Source organism: Myodes glareolus, chromosome 7 (assembly GCF_982192425.1).
Source record: "Myodes glareolus chromosome 7, mMyoGla1.1, whole genome shotgun sequence".
In the NCBI taxonomy this organism is placed as follows: Eukaryota; Metazoa; Chordata; class Mammalia; order Rodentia; family Cricetidae; genus Myodes; species Myodes glareolus.
Genome location: NC_142032.1, coordinates 60,658,647 through 60,679,133, shown reverse-complemented (window position 1 = coordinate 60,679,133; position 20,487 = coordinate 60,658,647). Strand labels below are relative to the sequence as shown.

Genomic DNA, 20,487 nt, shown 5'->3' with positions numbered 1-20,487 from the left:
AGCTCACAAGTCCCAGCAATTTTTCTGTCCCCTGCCCTCTCAAAGCTGGGGTTATAGACGTAGGCAGAATGCCTGGCTTGTTATATGAGCACTAAGGTCTGAACTTCTGATTGCACAGCCATCTCTCCAACCCCTAAGATTTTTTAATTTTTAATATCATTTTCTATCTTTTTTCTTTGTTGTACACAGATCTTGCTGTACAGTTTAGACTGACTTTGAACATGCACCCCCTACACCCAAGTCTTCATTTGAAATTCTAAAAGCATTACTGCTTTTGTTTTAGAAAGACATGTTCTTACCCATCACAGTCCACAATTTCAGGACCTTCAAAAGAAAACGGGTCAGCCTTGTCTGGTTCTGATTTCATCTTGTATGTTTTCGTCAGGACAGGATTGGTGAAGTAGTCGTTGGGTTCAAAGTGAAACTCTAGCACAAAAGACTGAAGCAAAGATGCAGAGTCAGAACGACCTAACGTCTGCAAACAAAACTTAAGGAACCACCTCATGGTTACAGACCTTTCTACTGAAATTGGCACTGGCAGCCCCGCCCTTCTCCTCCCTCTCTGCAGGATCTTTCATGGAAGGAGAATAGAGAGGACAGAGTCAACTGTTCCCTTGAAGCTGCACAGTACTCAAGACAGCACACAGGAGACAATACTTGCAGAAAAATAGGTATACCAAAGCCACATGGCAGCGAGAAAAAAAAAAACAGACAACTCACAAATATGCAAACAAACAAAAATAAATAAGTAAGCAAATCTGGGAGTGGTGGCACACGTCTTTAATCCCAGCACTTGGGAGGCAGAGACAGGCAGATCTCTGTGAATTCAAGTCCAGAGCTTGGTATACAGAGCGAATTCCAAGACAGGTTCCAAAGCTACACAGAGAAACCTTGTCTGGAAAAAACAACAACAACAACAACAAAACAAACAAATAAAAACCAGCCAGTCAATGTGGCACAGGCCTGTAATCCCAGGACATGGGCAGTAGAGGCAAGTAGGGGCCACAGATTTGAAGCTATCTTACTCTATATTCTGGGTTAGCCCAGGCTATCTCACAATAATAAAAAGATTTATATGAAAGCAAAAGCATAACAGTTGAATTTGGATGAACTGAAAGTAAAAAACCACAGAGAACCCCAACACTGCCTATTCAGGAAAGACAAGAGCTCAGGCAGCAGTCAGAGCCTTGGGTAGGAAGGGACCTTCTCCAGCCACTTGAGTAAGAGAGCAGCCCCTGACCAAAGGAGGCAGCAAACATGCTAAGCTCCCATTACCCATGACCCCATCTTCAGAACAACAGCCAAATGTCACCTCTCACAAAGCAAAGACAGATGTGCACAGCTGCCCCTGAAGGACTGCGGATAAAGAAATCCTACCCACACTGGCCTATCTCCATCTGTATACCAGGGCCTGGGGGTAGAGATCAAAGGACAGATCTAGGTCCCTCTCAAGATTCTTTGCTTAGTCCCTCATAACATGTGTGTCTCCAAGACCTGAAACTGAAAGCCACCAGCCAGCCAGTCAGTTATGTGTCACTGGAAATCCTGTAGCACTGGAATGGAACCCACCAACCACAGCAAGATTGACAGGTTACGAACAGTGCTCCTGGGGAGAGGGTCAGACTCAGCAAGCACCAGCCCTGCACATTCTAGGTTAAGTCCATCTTCCCAGAGGCCAGACCACCTCCATGCTTTTAAGCCGTGTTAGAGTAGTTTTCAGTCATATCTACTAATGGTTATTTTAGGTTAAACCCGGCAGGTCACTCTCCTTAGTATCTAGATTTCTGTACTACTGTTGTTCACGTTTATATATGCTCTTCCTATTCTTTTAAAAAGGGATCTCACTGCTGTGATTCAGGCTAGTCCTGACCTTATCCAAGTAATCTACCTCCCTCCTGAAATTATAAACTCAGGCCATCACACCCTGCTACCTCCATGTGACACTTGGGAAAAGTATGATGTGCTGATCATCTCCACCAAACAAGAAAATCTAGCAACTAAATTGGAGGCTGACCAGGTGATAACCACAGGCTAGCAGTCACCAGTCTTGTCTCCAGCTGACTCCTCGGCCTTGGGAAAGGATATGGCCTATGTTATTAGCCAAAAGTCCAGCTCACACTGCCAACAGTAGCACCAAAAGATGTCTGATGAGCACGCATGCTCAAGACTTTAAATGACAAGAATCACACCTTTTTGCACCTTAGCCAATCAAAAAGGAGCATGGTCAGCACTCACCATAGGTTGTCCAGGGTCTGAAAACTTGACTTTAATATCTTGCAGATGTTTCAAGATTGGTTCATCATATTCCTAAAAGAGAGAGAACCTTGAATAACAGCCCACAACTCATGACAGTCATAGTTATAAGTGTCCCAGATGTTAGGCAATTGTCCCTATTGGAATTCTGTCTTTGTCCAGTATTAACTTCTAGAAAGCAATAATCTGTTCATTATGTATCTCTGGTGGCATTAATAACATGCCAAGAAACAGCTGCCACCTGATTCTAGAGCGGCACCATTGCTACCACCAATGCTGGCTGTAGGAAAGCCCCATGCTCTCCTGCCACTACTTGACACTAAAGTTGGCACAGTGTCACCAAGATTTCTGGCATCTGAGATGACAAGGCAAAAGGCTTGGAGATAAGGGAATGGCTAAGTTTGCTGCAGGTCTTCCTGCACAATATCCACCAGTGACAATAAATATCCCAAATCTGTATAAGCCACTACTATAAAGATTACAGATTATGTCGAAGCCTAACATACAGGAGCCAACAACTTGCATGACTCTATGCTTTCACAATGGCTATTGCTTACATCTGTACTATAAAGACCTGTGCTATAGTACAAGTCTAAGCAATAATCACTGTGAAAGCATGAGAAAAAGCTAAAGGAATGAAAAGACTTGAATCCTCAAAATGACACACACTTGTGACAGGTGTAGATTATTATTTTTTTAACTCTGAGATCGGCATTAAATAAAGCTCTAGGAATTAAGCCCACTAAAGGTTACCTTCCCGATTTTAAGTTCCTTTGACATTAACAGGATAAAACCAAACCAGCAAGGGGAGTTCATTTAGTAGTTATTTAAAAGAAGAAAAAAAAAAAAACCCAAAGACAGTTCTGGAAGCAGGCTACACCAAAAGCCATCACATCTCTGAGGCTGACAGACGGAGCATGGAGCTCCCCATTGATAATGCCTCACACTACGCACCCGACCTGAATACCTAGCAGCCTACTGCCCATCTAACTGGCACAAATGAGAACCAATATGGAGGTGAGAATCTCACCCCAGCTCCCTGCTTTCACACAGGAAGAATCATGAACAAGGAAGGTCTTAGGTGCAGTGCTGGACTTTGCAGAAGACTGCCTCTCGAGCTTGGTATGAACAGAATTGTCAGTCTTGCCAAGAACTGCAAAAGAGAATGCAGTCCCTCCAGCAAAGACCACTTCCCTTGGGATCAGAGTTGCTGTCCAAGCGCCAGCCCCCAAGAGGAGACTTTTCATCCTCCTAAAAGGACCTCCCAGCATCCAAGTAAGCAGTGTGTAATATTAAGGCAAATCCCTCAACATACTGTAGGAGTTGTGCATCACCCCAATCTTTTCCCACTTGTACCCACCGGGCAGAAGCCCCTCACCTGCACCAGCTCACTAAGCATATCTACGTTTCTGAAGATGGTGAACCAGAACTCAGGGATGCCTTTGGGGGTCAGCTCTTCTGCTGTTGCTGCTTCTTTCTCAGCTATAACTACTTTATTCTTCATATCTCCCTACAAAACAGAGTCAGAACACAAAAGTCACTGAAAACACAAATTTACACACAGCTCAAGTCTTACTGAAAGACATTATTTCAGGATCTATCACACATTTCCTTTTCCTTCTGTATGTCTACACACCACGGAGTTGGAAAAGGCATTCATGGCACTATGTTCACATGTAATTTCACAATGAAATGTCCTATCAAGGGAAGAAAATGGAAAAGGTGGCAAATTGCCACCAGACTTGTGAAAGAATGTCCAGTCTTTCTTGGTGAGCTTCCTGTCATCATACAATGAACACTACAATAGCTTCGAGCAGACACACACAGAGTCATATCCATACGATATAAGGGTGGAGAAAGCCCTAGTTCAGGCCAGGAGTGGTAGTACACACCTATTACCCCAGCACCTGAGAGGCAGAGGCATGAGGACTACCATAAATTTGAGAGTAGCCTTGTCTACAGATCAAGTTCCAGTCAGCCAAGGCTTTATAATGAGATCCTGTCACAAACAAACAAACAAACAAACCCCAAGAAAACCTGTTTGCTGCAGCAGCACTGTAATCAGAAAACTATTCAGTAATTTGGACATGCAGCTCCCAGGAGAAAGAGCACGTTAGGGTAGACATTCTGGGCAAACACCAGCATTGTGACCACAAAGGCCACATAGCACCATGGAAAAGAGACTTGTTTGTAACATAGCCTCAGGAAGAAAGTCGATCAAAGGAAGTTGAACCAAGTGATTCTGATTGCTTGTTACAACAGTCTATGATGTAGCAAAATGAAGAGACTGTTAAACCATCAAAATGAGCTTTTCATGGGTCATACAGAGCAAACTAATACAGAACCACAGCTATGCTGAATGTGGTAGCATATGCCATCTCTGAGTTTGAGGTCAGCCTGATATACACAGTGAGTTCCATGTCAAGCAGGGATACAAAACAAAACAAAAACAAAGCCATATAGCCACAAAAATTAAACATATTTCAAATAGATCCCTAAGAAAGAATTCTACTAAACCAAAACTACCTATTACCTAACCACAAAATTAGGCTGACAGGGGCTTGGGTGTGACTCAGATATGGAGAACCTGCCTTTTGCTTATGAACCTTTGAGTTACATCCCTAGTACCTTTAAAAAAGCAAACAAACCAGGACAGAAGTTAAAATTAACTTTGCACCATGCTGGAACTTTACATGGCATTTGAATGAAACTCTCACAGAAAATGAATAGAACATCATGATGCTGGTCAATCACCTACCTGCTGGTCTAGAGACAAGAGTGAAGCTGAACAGCCTTAAGTCTCCAGATAGTCCACCCCTCCAGGTATGCCTACTCACTAGTAAGGAGGAACACGTACAGTTCTCACCCATGCTAACTTTCACCTCCTCTGGGCTCAGACTTTCACTGATGTTACAGTTAGTTTTGTTCTGAAGACAGGGTCTCACTATGTAGACCAGGGTGGCCTGGAACTCAGATATTTATCTGCCTATCTCTCTAGTGCTGGGATCAGAAGCATGTTCAATCATGTCTGGCTCACTACAAGCAATTTTTGCCTGCCTAACCACTGAGAAAGGTCCAGAACTCACTTACGAGAAACAACAGCACTGTCTCTGATGTCAGAGTGTCACCAAGAAACCATGCACCCAGTGAAAGAGAAGGGAACAACTGCAGGACTGCTCTACAAAACTTTGCTGACAGAAACAATGAGTATAAGAACAAGGCCTTGAGTTCACCCTCCAATACCACAAAAGTAACTAGGATTAAACATTCCACAACAGAAACTCACAGCCAACTTGTCTTCTTCCTCGTTCTCACTGTGCCACGCTGATTCTGCATCCGTGGGCTCCACGTCACCAGTGATGAATTCTCTTCTCTGCATTAAAAGTCAAGAGTCCATCAGCACTTTAGGCTCTCTGCAAACTCAAAAGCTAAGAAAACACAAAGTCTCTGGGTGGTACTGTGTCTCACACCACAGGAATGACCACATGAGGCAAACACATCAATGGTACACACCTTGTCAAAGAGAGGTTGGTACAAGGCTGCATACTTCCTCTCCAGGTCATGAACTTCCTCGTAGAACTTGGCTTCTATGTGCGCACACCTCACCTGGAGCTGCTTCAGAGCATTAATTCTCCTTTTGACGGCTTTGGGTAAACTATAAGACAATGGGAAATAAAGCACTGAGTGCCAGCAAACAACCAGCACATAAACAGACACCCTGACTATAAAGAGCTGCCAAAACCCTATATGCAAACAAGCCTAGAGAAAAGAAGAGACTCTGTCAAACCAGGTGGTACACGCCTTTAATTCCAGCAGAAGCAGGTGGATCTCTGTAAGCTCGAGGCCAGCCAGGTCTATTCAAGAAGTTCCAGGACAGCCAGGGATACACAGAAAGACCCTGTGAGATATTGAGGGGGGGAGAGGGAGGGAAAGAGAGAGAGGGGAGAAGGAGAGAGAAGGAGGGAGGGAGGGACTAAGGAAGCCAGAAAAGACAAACTGCCAGATGGAAAAACAGGGTCATCTCATCTCAAAAGCAGAAATAGGGGATCAGTTTGTAAAACTGCTCTTTTGTCCCAACCAAACTGGTGATGAAAACAGACCAAAGGAAGCTGGGCACACTTGTAATTCCACCATGTAGAAGGCCACAGCAGTAAGAGTAGCAGGAGTAGGTTATTCTGGGCTACATAGAGACCAAGGAGGAAGAGTGTAGGTCACAGGTAGAACACCAACCTAACATGCAGATGGTCCTTGTTCAATTTCCAGGAAAACAAAGACGGGGACTAGAGAGATGGCTCAACATTTATGAGTATTTGCTGCTTTTACAGAAGACCTGAGTTCAATTCCTAGCACCCATGTTGAATAGCTTACCCACCTAAAACTACACCTCTCGGGAGATCTGATGCCTATAGTCTCCAATGAGCATCTGCAGTCAAATGTGTATGCATACATATGCATTCATAATTTAAAATAAAGAAAACCCACCAAAGAGATGGCTCAGTGGGTGAAGGTACTTGCTGCCAAGTATAATGAATGACCTGAGTTAAGTTCCTAAGACTAACAAGATGGAAGGACAAAATCAACTCCTTCATACTGTCCTCTAACCTCTCCACATACACAATAGGATGAAATAAACAGCAAAAACCAAATCGCAGACAAGGACCAGACACAGGCAAGCCAACAGGCACACAGGCCCTGATTTTGGCTGTCTAAAACTGCATGGACACATGCATGAAGTCTACAGGCATCCACATACAATTCCTCTAATTACACCTGCTAAGAGTTTCTTTGCCTCTGTTCCAGAATTTATTTTTTGTTTGTATGAACACTCCTAAAATCAAAAGAAAAAAACATACCAGACAGTGGTGGCACATGCTTTTAATCCCAGCCCATAGGAGGCAGAAGCAGGTAGTTCTTAAATTCTGAGGCCAGTCTGGTCTAGAATGAGTTCGAGGAAACCCAGGGCTACACAGAGAAATCATGTCTCAAAAAAAAAAACAAAACAAACAAACAAACAAACAAACAAACAATAGGGGCTGGAGAGATGGCTCAGCAGTTAAGAGCATTGCCTGCTCTTCCAAAGGTCCTGAGTTCAATTCCCAGCAACCACATGGTGGCTCACAACCATCTGAAATGAGATCTGATGCCCTCTTCTGGCCTGCAGGCAGATACACAGACAGAATATTGTATACATAATAAATAAATAAACAAACAAACAAATAAATAAATAAAAATAAAGAAAAAATTGAACTTTATAAAATTATTTAAAATCCCCCAAAATAGTGCCCCCAGGTTAAAACTTGTTCACAGAAAATCTGAATGCAGAGTCCATATAAGCACTCAGTGCTGGCCCAAACACCATTCAAAGCCAACCAACACATATATGAGGCTGTGCTCACAAGCTGTCACAACCCTGTGCTCCATCCTAGTGAGCAAATGCCACTCCATATGCACACTTACAATCGCCAGATAACCAGACATCATTCTCAACTCCTGGACTACACCCGCACCTACTCTACAAAACAACAACTGCATATAAGGTACCTGTGCATTAGAAGCTGGAGTCAACCCAACATAAGAAAAGCAAAACAGGACAAAGACAACCTGTATCCACTAAGTAAAGCCAAAAAGGCCTCTAAGTGGACACAAGGAAATGTGCAGTGTCTCCTCCAGTTGTAGCAGCTATGGCTCGGAGTCTGAGGTGACTCATTTCTTCTAGAAGGCAGACAAGGAAGCCCTGAGAAGTGCTGCCCAGAGTAGGTATCTATTTCTACTGTACAACAAGGCCACAACATGGACCTCCTAACAAGGGTAAAGGTATAGGTGTCCAGCAGTTAGCCAGCACTCTACCAGCACGAGCTTATTAGCTGAGTTCTCTACAATCCACAAGGTGGCACTGTGCATCACCAAGTAGACAAGATGAGCTAGCTGATCCTGAGAAATGAAAACCATACTTGTTCCTACTCTGAGGCATGGAGATGTTTGTTTTGTTGCTTGACATCTCACTGACAATGTACTTACGTTTCTATGTAGCTAGAAGGAGTGTGAGAGACATTGTCGAGACGTTCCTGCAAAGCTGCCAGCACTTGTGGGTTCTGCATCACCTGGTCTGTGAGCTTTTCTATGAGTTGGAAAGACAGTAGAGTTATTCAGCAGCCAAGAACCCAAACACCAACATGGATCTCAGGCTTGTCACCCCACCTACTGAAGAGGCTGAGCAGGGAAATGCCATGCCAAGCAGGACTTTAGAAAAACACATTCTCAGCCAGATGTAGTGGCACATGCCTTTAATCCCAGCACTTGGGAGAGGCAGATGGATCTCTGAATTTGAGGCCAGCCTGGTCTACAAAGTGAGTTCCAAGACAGTCAAGACTACACAGTCCCCACACCCAGATCAGATACAGACTTTTTTTTCATTTTATCATCATTATATGGATGTGTTCAATCAGACATGCAATGTGCATGAGAACAGGTGTACATGCTCCAGAGACTGTGTGTGGAGGTCAGGAGGTCATTTTTGGGAATTGGTTCTTGCCTCCCACAGTAGATTCTTGGAACTAAAACAAAGAGCAATACTACAAGCTGAGACACCTTGCTAACCCATCACATAGACAGTTTGTGTAAATTTATTAACACAATGACACATCTAGGTTTGGCTTCAAAATAAGCAGGAGAGGAAAGCTGAAGGTGCAAGTCTGATTAACATTCTGGTGCCCAGATCATGTAAAGGCCAGCACAGGAGCAGGGTTGTGGCGTTCTCTTTCATGGAGTCTGAATTTCTAATCACTAAAGACAGAAAGCCTTTACTGCTACGATAATTATTATAACAGGTGGTTCTGGAAGAGACTCACAGACACACATGGAAACTCTCAATCACTGCTTTATCCATAGCACTGACCTGTACTACTGGCATTTTTAGCAGCTTCCACAGAATCTGCAGGGCTTCCATCTGAAAGACTAAAACAAGTTTACAAAGTATTATAAACAGAGTCCTAAAGACAGCATCATCTGGCATTTTCAGTGATTTTCCAATGTACTAGGGATCCGAGCAGCAAGGAACCTCAAGTCAGATGAAGATAACACTGACTGGGTATGGTGGTGCATGCTTTTAATCCCAGCACATGAAAGAGGCAGATGTATCAGGACAGCTAGAGCTACATGAGACCCATGGGGGCGGGGGCACAACTAACAAACAAACAAAAAGGAAAAAAGACAACACTGACAAACGTGAGTTAACTAAGGGAGAATTCCATCTAAAAAGATCATAACCAGCCAGGTGTGGTGGAACGCACCTTTAATTCCAACACTCCAGAGGCAGAGGCAGGTGGATCTCTCTGTGAGTTAGAGGCCTACAGAGCAAGGTCCAGAACAGCCAGAAACAGAGAAACCCTGTCTCGAAGGATAAAAAAAAAAAAAAAAAAAAAAAAAAGAAAAAAGGAAAAGAAAAAGAAAAAGATCATACCCACCTAGCTCCCCTCCCAACACACAGGATGTTCTGCACTAATCTGCAACTCTTGCTAAAGCTTCTTAATTTCCCCTTTTTGTTTTGAGACAGGGTCTAACTCAGTATCAGTAGTCCTGGCATCATGGGTACTGTGGTGACAAGTTTTTTATCTCATTTTTACTATTTAAGAGTTTAATAAGAGGGCTAGAGAGATGGCTCAGCAGTTTAGAGCATTGCCTGCTCTTCCAAAGGTCCTGAGTTCAATTCCCAGCAACCACATGGTGGCTCACAATCATCTGTAATGAGATCTGGTGCCCTCTTATGGCGTGCAGGTGTATATAGAGACAGAATGTTGTATATGTAATAAATAAATAAAATATTTAAAAAAAAACAAAACCCAAGAACAAAAAATATGTTTATGCATGTCCACATGTGGGTGTATGGACAAGTATAATGTCAGTGGAGGCCAGTCAGAAGAGGACCTCAGATTCCTGGAACTAGAGCTTGTGAGCTGCCGGATGTGAGTTCTGGGAACCAAACCTAGGTCTTTGCAAGAGCTATATACAATCTTAACCACTGAGCCATCTCTGCAGCCCTCTAATTTTTATTTTAACAGTCAATCTCTTGATTGTATAATCAGCCTATAATACTTTAATCACACCACTCAAATAACATGCTACCCATATGGTCAGCAGTGCATCCAAGTGGCCTTGTGCAGTAGACACAATGGTCACAACGCTCTGAATGCCAACCATGCAGCATCACGGAAATCAGTGGGCTTCACAAACACAGTCCTCACAGCTACCAGAGAGCCATGTATAACTCTTCATGAAGAGAACAAGCCCATTCAGGGCATCTCTGTGACATGAAAGTAGACAGAGCTATGAGGAAATTAAGGGTAAATATAAGCAAAATATAATGACATGCATGAAAATGTTATGATAAAATCTATTATCTTTTACGCCAACTAAAAATTAAAACAGGCACTCAACCAACACTGACCTTGAACATCCCACCAAAAAAAAAAAAAAAAAAAAAAAAATCCTTCCATCCCTGGTAGCTACACCAGGTAGCTACCAGGATTTTATCAAGGATTTCATCAAGGGTGAGGAGGTAGGAGTTAAAAGTCAAGGAGGACAGGAACTATATCTACACAAGGTCTCCAAATACCAGTGTCTAAGACAGTTGTTATCTGACATCAATTTCTTAGCCAGCAAAAGGGAGAGAACGGGCCATTACCACTTGACATTTAAATTATTTAATTTTGAATTCTAGTTTCTGAATTACAGCAGACAGCAGCACCCTACCTAAACCTAAGTCCAATAAACAAAGTTCATTTTGGCTTACCTGTTTTCTGCCATCTGAACGTCTTTGTCACCTAAAAATGAGAAGTTAACAGTTACATTCACCGAAAAACGTTGTATTACTCTTCCAACATCATTTAATCATGGCAATCTACCAGATGTGGCCGTTGAGACCATTTTGCAGGTGAAGGAAAAGAAATGCCCCAGATGTGACCTGAAGTTATTTGAGCACATACGTGTCTAATCTCATAGATGGGTACACTTAAGATCAGGTTTCACTAGACTGTACACGTCTTTAATCTCAACAACTGGGAGGCAAGAGGCAAGCAGATTTCTGTAAATCTGAGGCCAGTGTGGAGAGTTCTTGGTCAGACAGGGCTACATAGTGAGACCATGTCAAAAAATAAAATCTAAGTCTCACGTCCTGTATGCAAAACTTTTATCGTTTTATTTTTGAGAAAGCATCCCATGCATCTGGGACTGACCTCCCACACAATTTCTGTCCCTCCAATTCCACCTCCCCTGAACCAGGATTACAAGCACGCACCATCATGCTGAGTTTACTCAGTGCTGGGTATCAAACCCAGGGCTTCATGCATACTACAAACTAAGCTAGATCCACAGCATTCTTACTAACACTAAAGTGACCAGACTTCGCAGTAAAAAAAAAACAGAACCCTAACCTGCCTTCTTTTTACAATAAATCTAGCAGATCAACAAAGCAACTCTAACTCAAACAATTCAAAAGCATTCACTGTTGTTTAAACTGTCTCTCAAATACATAGAGTAATGCTAATTCTATCTGCCCTCATCTTTTATGTCCTCTGCACTTTAAAAAACTGTGTGACACTCCACATGGCTACTGTATAGGAATGTTTGATCTCAAGGCAGCTTCTTTACTTTAAAGGTGTGATGAGTTGAGGCATCATACAAAAAGTCCTTCCCACTTGTCCAGTGCACACAGGAGGACTTTCTGAAAGCTGTGCTGGTGCAGGAAAACAGGAGACTTAAGAAAAACGGTTCCAGAAAGAGTGATGTACAACTGTTTTACAGTTAACTCAATTCCATCTTCTATTAGGTTTTTATTGTTTCAAAATAAAATGTGTGCAGATGGCCCATGCCTTTAATCCCAGTGTTTGGAAGGCACAGGCCAAGTATTCAAGGATGACACCCTGATCTACAAATTGAGGTTCAGGCCAGTAAAATCCTCTCTCAAAATAAAATGCACAATGTGGAGGCCAAAGAGGCCAAAGGTCAGAGTATGGGACTTGTTTTTAGTTCATTCAAGATTACTGTGCTTCTAACTCAAAGGTCCCACCAAGTTGTAAATCAGCGCTCTGCTCTCTCAAGGCTACTGTCAATAGGTGAGGCTAGTGCCAGACCTGTGCTCCTGAAATAGGGAAGAAGTTGGTTCCTACCTAAAACAAAAGCCTAAAGATCCAACTAAGTTCTAGTTCCCTTTATGGAAATAACTTGGGATTCCACCCAGGGAGTGGTTTGCCTAGGGCTTGAGTCAAAAGTGTGAGGATGACTGTACTCCATGACTTTTCATTAGTATGTCCTTTTGTTCTACTCCTACCTTTTGAAATAAGGGGTATGTTAAACTGTTGGAAAATAAAACACGGTGAATTTTCAGTACTCACTGAAATTCCCTCCTGAAACTATCCTATGGTTTCTGCGTTTTATTACTTTCGTTCGCATCTTTGTATTCTTTACTATATTTCTAAATTCTCATGCTTCCACTTTGGAAGAAAGGTATTTTTGTCAAGGCTGCCTCCCCACCCCGCCCCGGCACAAAAACACATCACATGACTTACTGTCTCTGTTTTTGTTCAAGACAGGTTTTTTTTTTTTCTGTCTGGGAACACTTACTCTGTATCCCAGGCTGACCTCTGCCTCCCCCAATGCCGGGATCACCAAAGTCCTAGAATAAATTTTTGTTTGTTTTTATTTTTCAAGACAGGGTTTCTCTGTATAGCCCTTGCTGTCCTGGACTTGCTCTACAGTCCAGAGATCCACCTACCTCTGCCTCCCAAGAGTTGGGATTAAAGGCATGTGTCACCACTACCTGGCTATTTCTTTTTCTTTTTCTTTTTTTTTGAGACTGGGTTTCTCTGTAGCTTTAGAGTCAGTCCTAGAATTAGCTTTTGTAGACCAGGCTGGTTTTAACTCACAGAGATCCGTCTTGCCTCTGCCTCAGGAGTGCTGGAATTATGGGCGTGCACCACCACTGCCCAGCTAGGATCTACATTCCTTATATCCACCCTATAAAGCTCATCACTCTCAATGCCAACAAACACTATTGCTCAGATGGCCAAGACAGAAGCTTTTCTACCATACACTTTTGGTTCATGGTCTCCATGAACACCTTAGTGTGGTTCTCAGCCCTTGCCGTTCTTAACTTAGATAGCAAGATTTTTATGGAAGATTTCTAGGTTAAAGAATGAGCAGATCCCAATAAATACTGCTGAGCTGTAACACTCTTGCACTTCCTACACTTTGGCTATGTAATTACAGTACCCCATTACCTTTCTTTGACTAACAGGACCTTCTCTAGACCACACTCCCAGCCCACCATCCTTTCCCAGCTATATAGCCTTCCTCTGCACCTGGGTCTTGCCATCCATTAACCTAGAAGTCATACCACCTGAAGCAATTATGAAGGTCATTTGCCTCACCACAGTGGTAAAGCAGGCCTGCCCACCTCTATGGCACATGCATAGACTATCTTGCCCTGTCATTCTGAACTCACTTGGCCAGCTCACTTAGCCATGAACCATCCATTATTGTGTTTACCAAACACTGAAAGTCATAAAGAACTATCAATTTGCAGGTATGAGAGAAAAATCCATTTTATTTTAAAGGTTGGAATGATAAGTTTAATGCTAGTTTTATGAAGCCACAGTATTAAGTCTTGTTAGGCAAACTCCTTTTAAAAGGCATCAAGAGTCAGACATACTGATGCATGCCTGTAATTCCAGGACTTTAAAAGTATGGTTATACAGGTTATATGGCAAATTACAGGCCAGCCTGGGCTACAGAAATTGTCAGTCTTCAAACCAAACCAAACTCCTGGCAATCAAGTTAGATTATAACGGACACCAGGAAATCCTAAGTTAATAAAATACATAGGTTTAGATTCCCTTCCAGGACTAACATGCTGCGTTTTTATTTCCGGAAGACACAACAGTCCTATTATAGATTCATCTCCTTTATTTCCCCAAACATCAAAAACTTTTCAAAGGAAAAATTTTTTAAATTTTTGAGGCAAACTTTAAACTGGCCACTTCTTAAAGATAAAAACAACAACAACAAAAAACCTTTTATGCAGGTATAGCCTATGTGCACAATACCCAAGAGGCCAGAAGAGGGCACAAGATCCTCCTGCAACTGGAATCACAGGTGGTTTTTATCACCACATTAGTCATGAGAACCAAAGCCATGTCCTCTGCAAGAGCAGTCAGTGCTCTTAACAACTGCTATCACCTAAACTGTCACCCCTGAAAGACAAAGAAAGGCTTTATATATTATCTGTCTTCATAAAGTCAAAGACTCTCAAAGTCTTACCACAAGATAAGCAAATGATTACTATTAACCAAAACTAGCCTGAAGAGATAGGTCAGTGGATAAATGTACTTGCCATCAAGACTGATGATCTCAGTTTGATTACTGTACCCCACCTGAGAGGAGAGAACAGACTCCCAAAAGATGTCCTCAGACCTCTACATATTGCATATGAGCATTATGTACATACACATAAAGAACCCTAAAGAACAGTAACTTGGTTCAGTCAGAAAGATGACAGAATGACCTAGCGAAGCTTAGGATGTGTACTCAGGTTCTATAAGAATACTGACTTGCAGCAACTTAGGACCATGTCAAAGGAGCAAAGAAATGACCTGTTCAAAGAAGGAATCAGAAAAGGCCCCTAGGACATCCCAATTTCCCCTGGCCAGTGAGTGAGGCCAAGACAAAGGACACAGTCCATCACCACTCCTGGTATGCAAAGTGCACACAGAAACACTTAAGCCCCCAGGGTCAGATTCCCGGACGTGCACAGTGCGTTGGTAATTGGGCTAGAGATGCAGCTCAGTAGTAAATCACTGCCCAACAAGCAGAGTGCCTAACTCCACTCCCAAAAAAAGAAGAAAGGAAAGGGCGACTAGTCAACATTCATTTATCTTTTTAATTTCTGAGTTGTTAAATACAAAAGGGAGCCAGGAAGATTACTTTGAGTTCAAGGCCAGCCTGGGATACATAAAACTTTGTCTCAAAACTGTTATGGTCTCCTGGCCCTAACTAAAAGAAGAAGAGTATATGTGATTCTAAACACACACCAGTAGTCTTTATGTTTAAACTAATTTAAACAATACTTAATGTCTATTATCTAGTATATATGTCCTTCCTTCATCTTTTAGCCTTTATCACAAATCTTAACTAAACCAGTCTTTTTTTAAATATTTATTTATTTATTATGTATACAATATTCTGTCCACATGTGTACCTGCAGGCCAGAAGAGGGCACCAGACCTCATTATAGATGGTTGTGAGCCACCATGTGGTTGCTGGAAATTGAACTCAGGACCTTTGAAAGAGCAGGCAATGCTCTTAACCGCTGAGCCATCTCTCCAGCTCCCCTAAACCAGTCTTTACCACAAAACTAAACCATCTCTATAATCTCTGCCTGCTGGAGGCTGAAGTCACAGAGTCAGAATATTAAGGTCAGCCTCAAATGAGACAGGAGAACCTCTCTCAGAAAATTACAAAGTAAACCTTAGGAAGTCAGACTTAGTAGAACATACCTACAGGACCCTGAGGGAGTGAGAATGAAGTCAGATGATCTCAAACAACCCAGGCCATGCACCAGGTCTGGGTTTGACACCAATACTAAGTAAATGGAATAGTGACTTACCATCAGCTACATACAAGTCAGCTAGGATCTTGTCATTAAAATAAACAATAAAACAAATGGAGACCCCCAAGTGTTGACAAAGGCAGATATTGAAATAATATAGCTGCAGACAAGGATCTACAGCCACCAACCCTTGCTGCAGGTTTTGAAAGAAAACATGGCCTAATACTCTGATTGACTCTATACTTCCAACCTCTGGCCTACAACACAATAAATGTGCTGTTTGAAGCAAAACTGAAAAAAAACTCAAAAAAAAAAAAAAAACCCCCCAACCACCTCCACATGTAACAGTTATTATCTGACAAGGTTTTATTTTGGGGATGTGTGATGTTGTGTGCCCCTGTGCACACATGTGGAGGTCAAAGGACAAAGTGTATCTTGCACCATCACTTTCCACCTTATTTCCTTGAGACAAGTCTCAATGAAGCTGAAACTAGCCTTAGGCTAGGCCACACCTGGCTTTCCACATTGGAGCTCAGGTCCAAACTGAGGTTCTCATGTTTGTGCAGCAAATGCTCTCAACCACTGAATCATCTCCCCTGTCCTAATAAAAAATATTTTACAATTCTTTATTACATATTTATTTATTGTGTGTGAGCGAGGGTGCTTGTGCCATTCACATGGAGGTCAGAGGACAACTTCCAGGAGTAGGTTCTCTCTTCACCAGGTGGGATTAGGGAACACATTTAGGTCATCTGGCTTAGTTGCAGGCACCTTCGCCAACTGAGCCATCTTGTTAGCCCATAACATTTTTAAGCAATTAGATTTAAGCATCTGAAGGTGCTAGGTAGTGCTAGAAGATCACTCTTTTTCTGTTTGCTTTTCAGACTCCTCATCAGTATTTAGCACCAATGACTGATGAAGGGAATTCCAAGAGGGTAGAGCCATGTCCACTGACTCAATGCAGAGTTCAGGGTTCAGCAAAGGACTTGGCAAGATACAGGTAGGCAGAAATCTCTGCTCAGTTAATCCCTCCTGTTACCTGTAAGTACCATGGCACTAAACAGGAATCCTTTGCATACCTGTGGCCTATCCTAAGCAATTCTGGAAGACACAGGATGAAGACATTTCCTTAGTCACACTTGCTTACAATATCTACTACTCTGAAGTAACTGAGTGTGACTTCGAACATAAGGCTCTCAGGGCCAATCTCACCTCACTAGACTGAGTTTCCTGGACACAGGATGGACGCACACTCAGTTACAACAGCTGACACAACAGACAACACAGAAGAAGAAATTTAAGAGTGGACAGCAAACAGGATCAAAAGGTAAAGTTCACAAAGCTATCTTTTGGAGTCTTCGCACTATAAAAAAATACAATGTGCCTCCTGCTACTCCAAATTCACCCAAAGTAAAATTCAATAGCAAACCAAAGTAAAGCAGCTGAGTTTCCTTTACCAAAGGCAGGAGAGTCTGACTGCTAAAAATGAAAGCAAACCCATGCTACCACCAATTATGCTTCAAAAATGCCTAAAAGTTCAGTCCAAGATTCCACTATTTACCCATCAAAACAGGCCTCCCAGCCTGTGATCAACAGCAGGTCTTCTAAGTGTGGTTCAGGGAGCCTCCACATACTATCACTAACAGGTAGCCCCATGCAAAACCTGGGGGGAAGGGGAGCGGGAGAAGAGGAAGCCCCTGTAGTTCCCCTAGTAGCTTCCTCCCCTTACAATAGAAGCAGCAAACTAACATCAACTTCAATTCTAATGCCTGAAATGCACTTCATCTTTCTTGCTCTAGTGCTGGCTGGCCTCAAGCTTCCTGCTTGAGCTACTTCCCACATGCTGGGTACAGACATAAGGCAGCAAACCCACTTATACTTCCTTTTAAATAAACAAAAAGTTTGTACTCATGGGTTAGTGTTCCCCAACAGCTCAAGATCACTGTCTCTTTTCAGAATATGTCACTTGGGGATCCAAGCTGTAAAAGCACTCACCTACCTGCTTACTTCACACAGAGAGCAACCCTTAGACCTTCAGGGATTTAGACTACTCTTAAAATTGTAGTTTATTTTATGTGTATGGGTGTTTTCCCCGCTTGTCTGTGCACCACTTGCAGAGGCCAGAAGATGGTATCGCATCCCTAGGACTGGAGTTAGAGATCATTAGGAGTCACCCTGTGAGTGCTGAGACTTAAACCTGGGTCCTTCACAAGATTTAACCACTGAGCCACCTCTCCAGTCCCTAAATTACTCTCTTGTCCAGAATTTTTTTCTTCCAAAGCAAAAATAATACTCTGGCATTTTTTTTAAACAAGTAAAATGCAAACTTTTGTACAGGCTTTAAACTATACAGAATGAAGACAGCAAGCAGGGACTCAGTACTCTCAGTTACCTCTCACTAAGAGGCAAGTAGTTTAAAAAAAAAATTGAGTCAGGATCTTGCTGTGTTGCCAAGCCTGATTTTGAAGTCTGAGTTCTAGAGCAACTGGGGCTCTAGATTGTACACCACGCCTACCTTAGTTGGGACATTTTAAAGATTCAAACACAAAGTCAGACTGAATTGTGAGCTATCTCATCCCTAAGAACTGCATCTCTGCAGAAAGTATAAACCTGTAAACTCTATATTCTCAGCTACACAAATCCAAACAGCCAAACTCACAAGTCATAATAGCCATGTTTTCTGAGGAAATCTCAAAATACATACATCTTTTCCAAACTTTTGGTGGTCAAGGTTATTAATCCAGAAAACGATAAAATCAGCTATTATTTTCACCAGTTATTCTATATATTTTAAAAACAGGTCAAGATTTAAAGTTAATACATCAAAATTTAAGGGTTTAGATGTTATAACATTGTGAACCAATAATAATGGTCAACCAAGGAAAAAAATGGCCCACAACTGAGTTTGACAGCAGCTTCTTTAGACAAAGGCATTAAAATGATGCAACAGCTCCTGCCAGATGAGCCATTCCCCTTTTAATTTTTGACTATATCCCAATCCTATCACTGCCCTCTTTTCTGTGAATCTCACTGTTCATCTCACAGAGTTTATTACAACAGCAACTGAGGTTAAATCCACTTGAGTTTAAATTCAAGCTACCATCACAGTCAAACCATCACGCTTCACATAACAGGGCTTTACTCTGCAATACAAACCGAACACTCCTATGCCAAAAAATTCACAACACTACAATGCCCACTTCTTTTCGAGTTTTATGCCAGATTCTGGGCTTGTCGGATTAGGAACGCTAATCTGCCAAACCTACAACTATTCCATAAACTAAACGGCTTCCAAATCCAGGCGTTTCATGTTAAGGCATACTCAGCCTGTTGCACCTATATCACAGATTATTGGGAATGGAGTTAAGGAACGTCGGGAGCTTTAACAAGCCTCTGGTGTGTAGTAAGCAGAGATTAGTCACCAAGAGGAGGTAGTCACTATGACAAGGTGGCGGCAGTAATTTAAAAGCATGTATGTAACTTTTGGGACCAAGAACTTCAACTTGGGCCTTTTTGCTAAGGAATTTGCAGACGCCTGTCACAGTGGCGTACGTGAAGCAAGATACTGCAGGGATTCCTCCAAGGTAGCAAAGCCAAGCAGAGTTGGAGAAAGTGCAGGCCGACTGCCTCAAGGATACCCCTGGGGAGAAGGGGTGCTGCTTGCGACCCCGCATCCTTTAGGGACGGGCCCACGGGTCGGAAAGCTCCGTGTGTCACTAAGTTGGCTCCGCCTCCGCCGCAGGCTCCCAGAGTCGGACCAGGGCGCTGTGCGGAGACCGTGCAAAGCCCGGAAGGGCGAGGCGGTGGCCTGGCCGCGCGAACGCCGAGAACCCCTTCCTTCCCAGGCGCGGTTTCAAGACGAGGCTCATCCAGGCCCACCACGCTGGGGAGGCCTTGTCCCACTCAGGGAACCGCCTGCGCGGCTTCGCGTGCGCTCTCAGGCGGCGGGAACAAAGCGCGCTGACCTTCAGCCGGGGGCGGGGCGGCGAGGAAGAGGGACGGGCCCGCCATCCGCCGCCACCCGCCACCCGGAGGGCTGATGGAGCCGCCGCTCGCCTCTGCTGGCCGCCATGGCGCGTCGGCCCGCCCGCGCCACCCACCCCCCGCCTCCGCCGCCCCGGCCCCTGTCCAGCCGCCCGCCGCGCCGTTACCCGCCGGGATCTCACCTCGCGCCTCCTGCGGCACTGGCGCCCGTGTAAAGCTCGCTCCGGGGCTACGCCGCCGTGGCCGTCAACAAGGCCACCTGCCACTGGCCGCGTCGCCAGGCTCCGCCCTCTGGTAACAAAACGGGCTGTGAATTGGCAATAGAGCTGTCTGTCAACTGCACCTCGGCGCTGGTAGAGGCGGCATCCAATCAAAAGCCGTTGAGGGAGCACGGCGCCGCGCTCAAGCCCGCGAGCTATATGTAAATGAGGTCATGACGTATATTCCGGCGCACGCGCAGTTCCGCGCCTTTTTTAAAGGGGCTGCTGGGGCGCGTGGAGGTTTTGGGGCTCTGTTGTATTTTGAGCCTACAAAATTTGTGTCCTGGGCCTGTCGGCAGTGCTCTCCGCAGGTTACCTGCCCGCCCCCCCTGGTCCGGGGAAAGCACCGCTTACCTCCCAAGGCCTTTCGAACCTCAATCAGGTGGTGTG

The 20,487-nt window shown here is 43.6% G+C and overlaps 1 protein-coding gene and 1 non-coding gene across 4 annotated transcripts in view; both read right to left on the bottom strand.

Annotated features, from left to right (window-relative positions):
• The window catches only part of Nap1l4 (nucleosome assembly protein 1 like 4), a 33,521-nt gene extending 13,383 nt beyond the window's left edge, over positions 1–20,138 (bottom strand). The window contains exons 1-9 of one of the 3 annotated variants that reach the window (XM_048457776.3): positions 20,020–20,138; positions 11,042–11,072; positions 9,149–9,207; positions 8,272–8,371; positions 5,767–5,908; positions 5,540–5,626; positions 3,632–3,763; positions 2,236–2,307; positions 300–439 (exon numbers count right to left, since the gene is read on the bottom strand). In XM_048457776.3, coding sequence (XP_048313733.1) covers positions 300–439; positions 2,236–2,307; positions 3,632–3,763; positions 5,540–5,626; positions 5,767–5,908; positions 8,272–8,371; positions 9,149–9,207; positions 11,042–11,055 — 746 coding nt within the window. In that variant the 5' untranslated portion in view covers positions 11,056–11,072; positions 20,020–20,138. The remainder of the gene's footprint in view (positions 1–299; positions 440–2,235; positions 2,308–3,631; positions 3,764–5,539; positions 5,627–5,766; positions 5,909–8,271; positions 8,372–9,148; positions 9,208–11,041; positions 11,073–20,019) is intronic. The other 2 variants (XM_085693402.2, XM_085693403.2) reach the window with 2 other exon arrangements.
• On the bottom strand, positions 1,480–1,606 carry LOC125416018 (small nucleolar RNA SNORA54). Its single transcript, XR_007236745.3, has one exon. It is a non-coding gene; the product is annotated as a small nucleolar RNA SNORA54 (small nucleolar RNA).
• Positions 20,139–20,487: the final 349 nt, after the last annotated feature.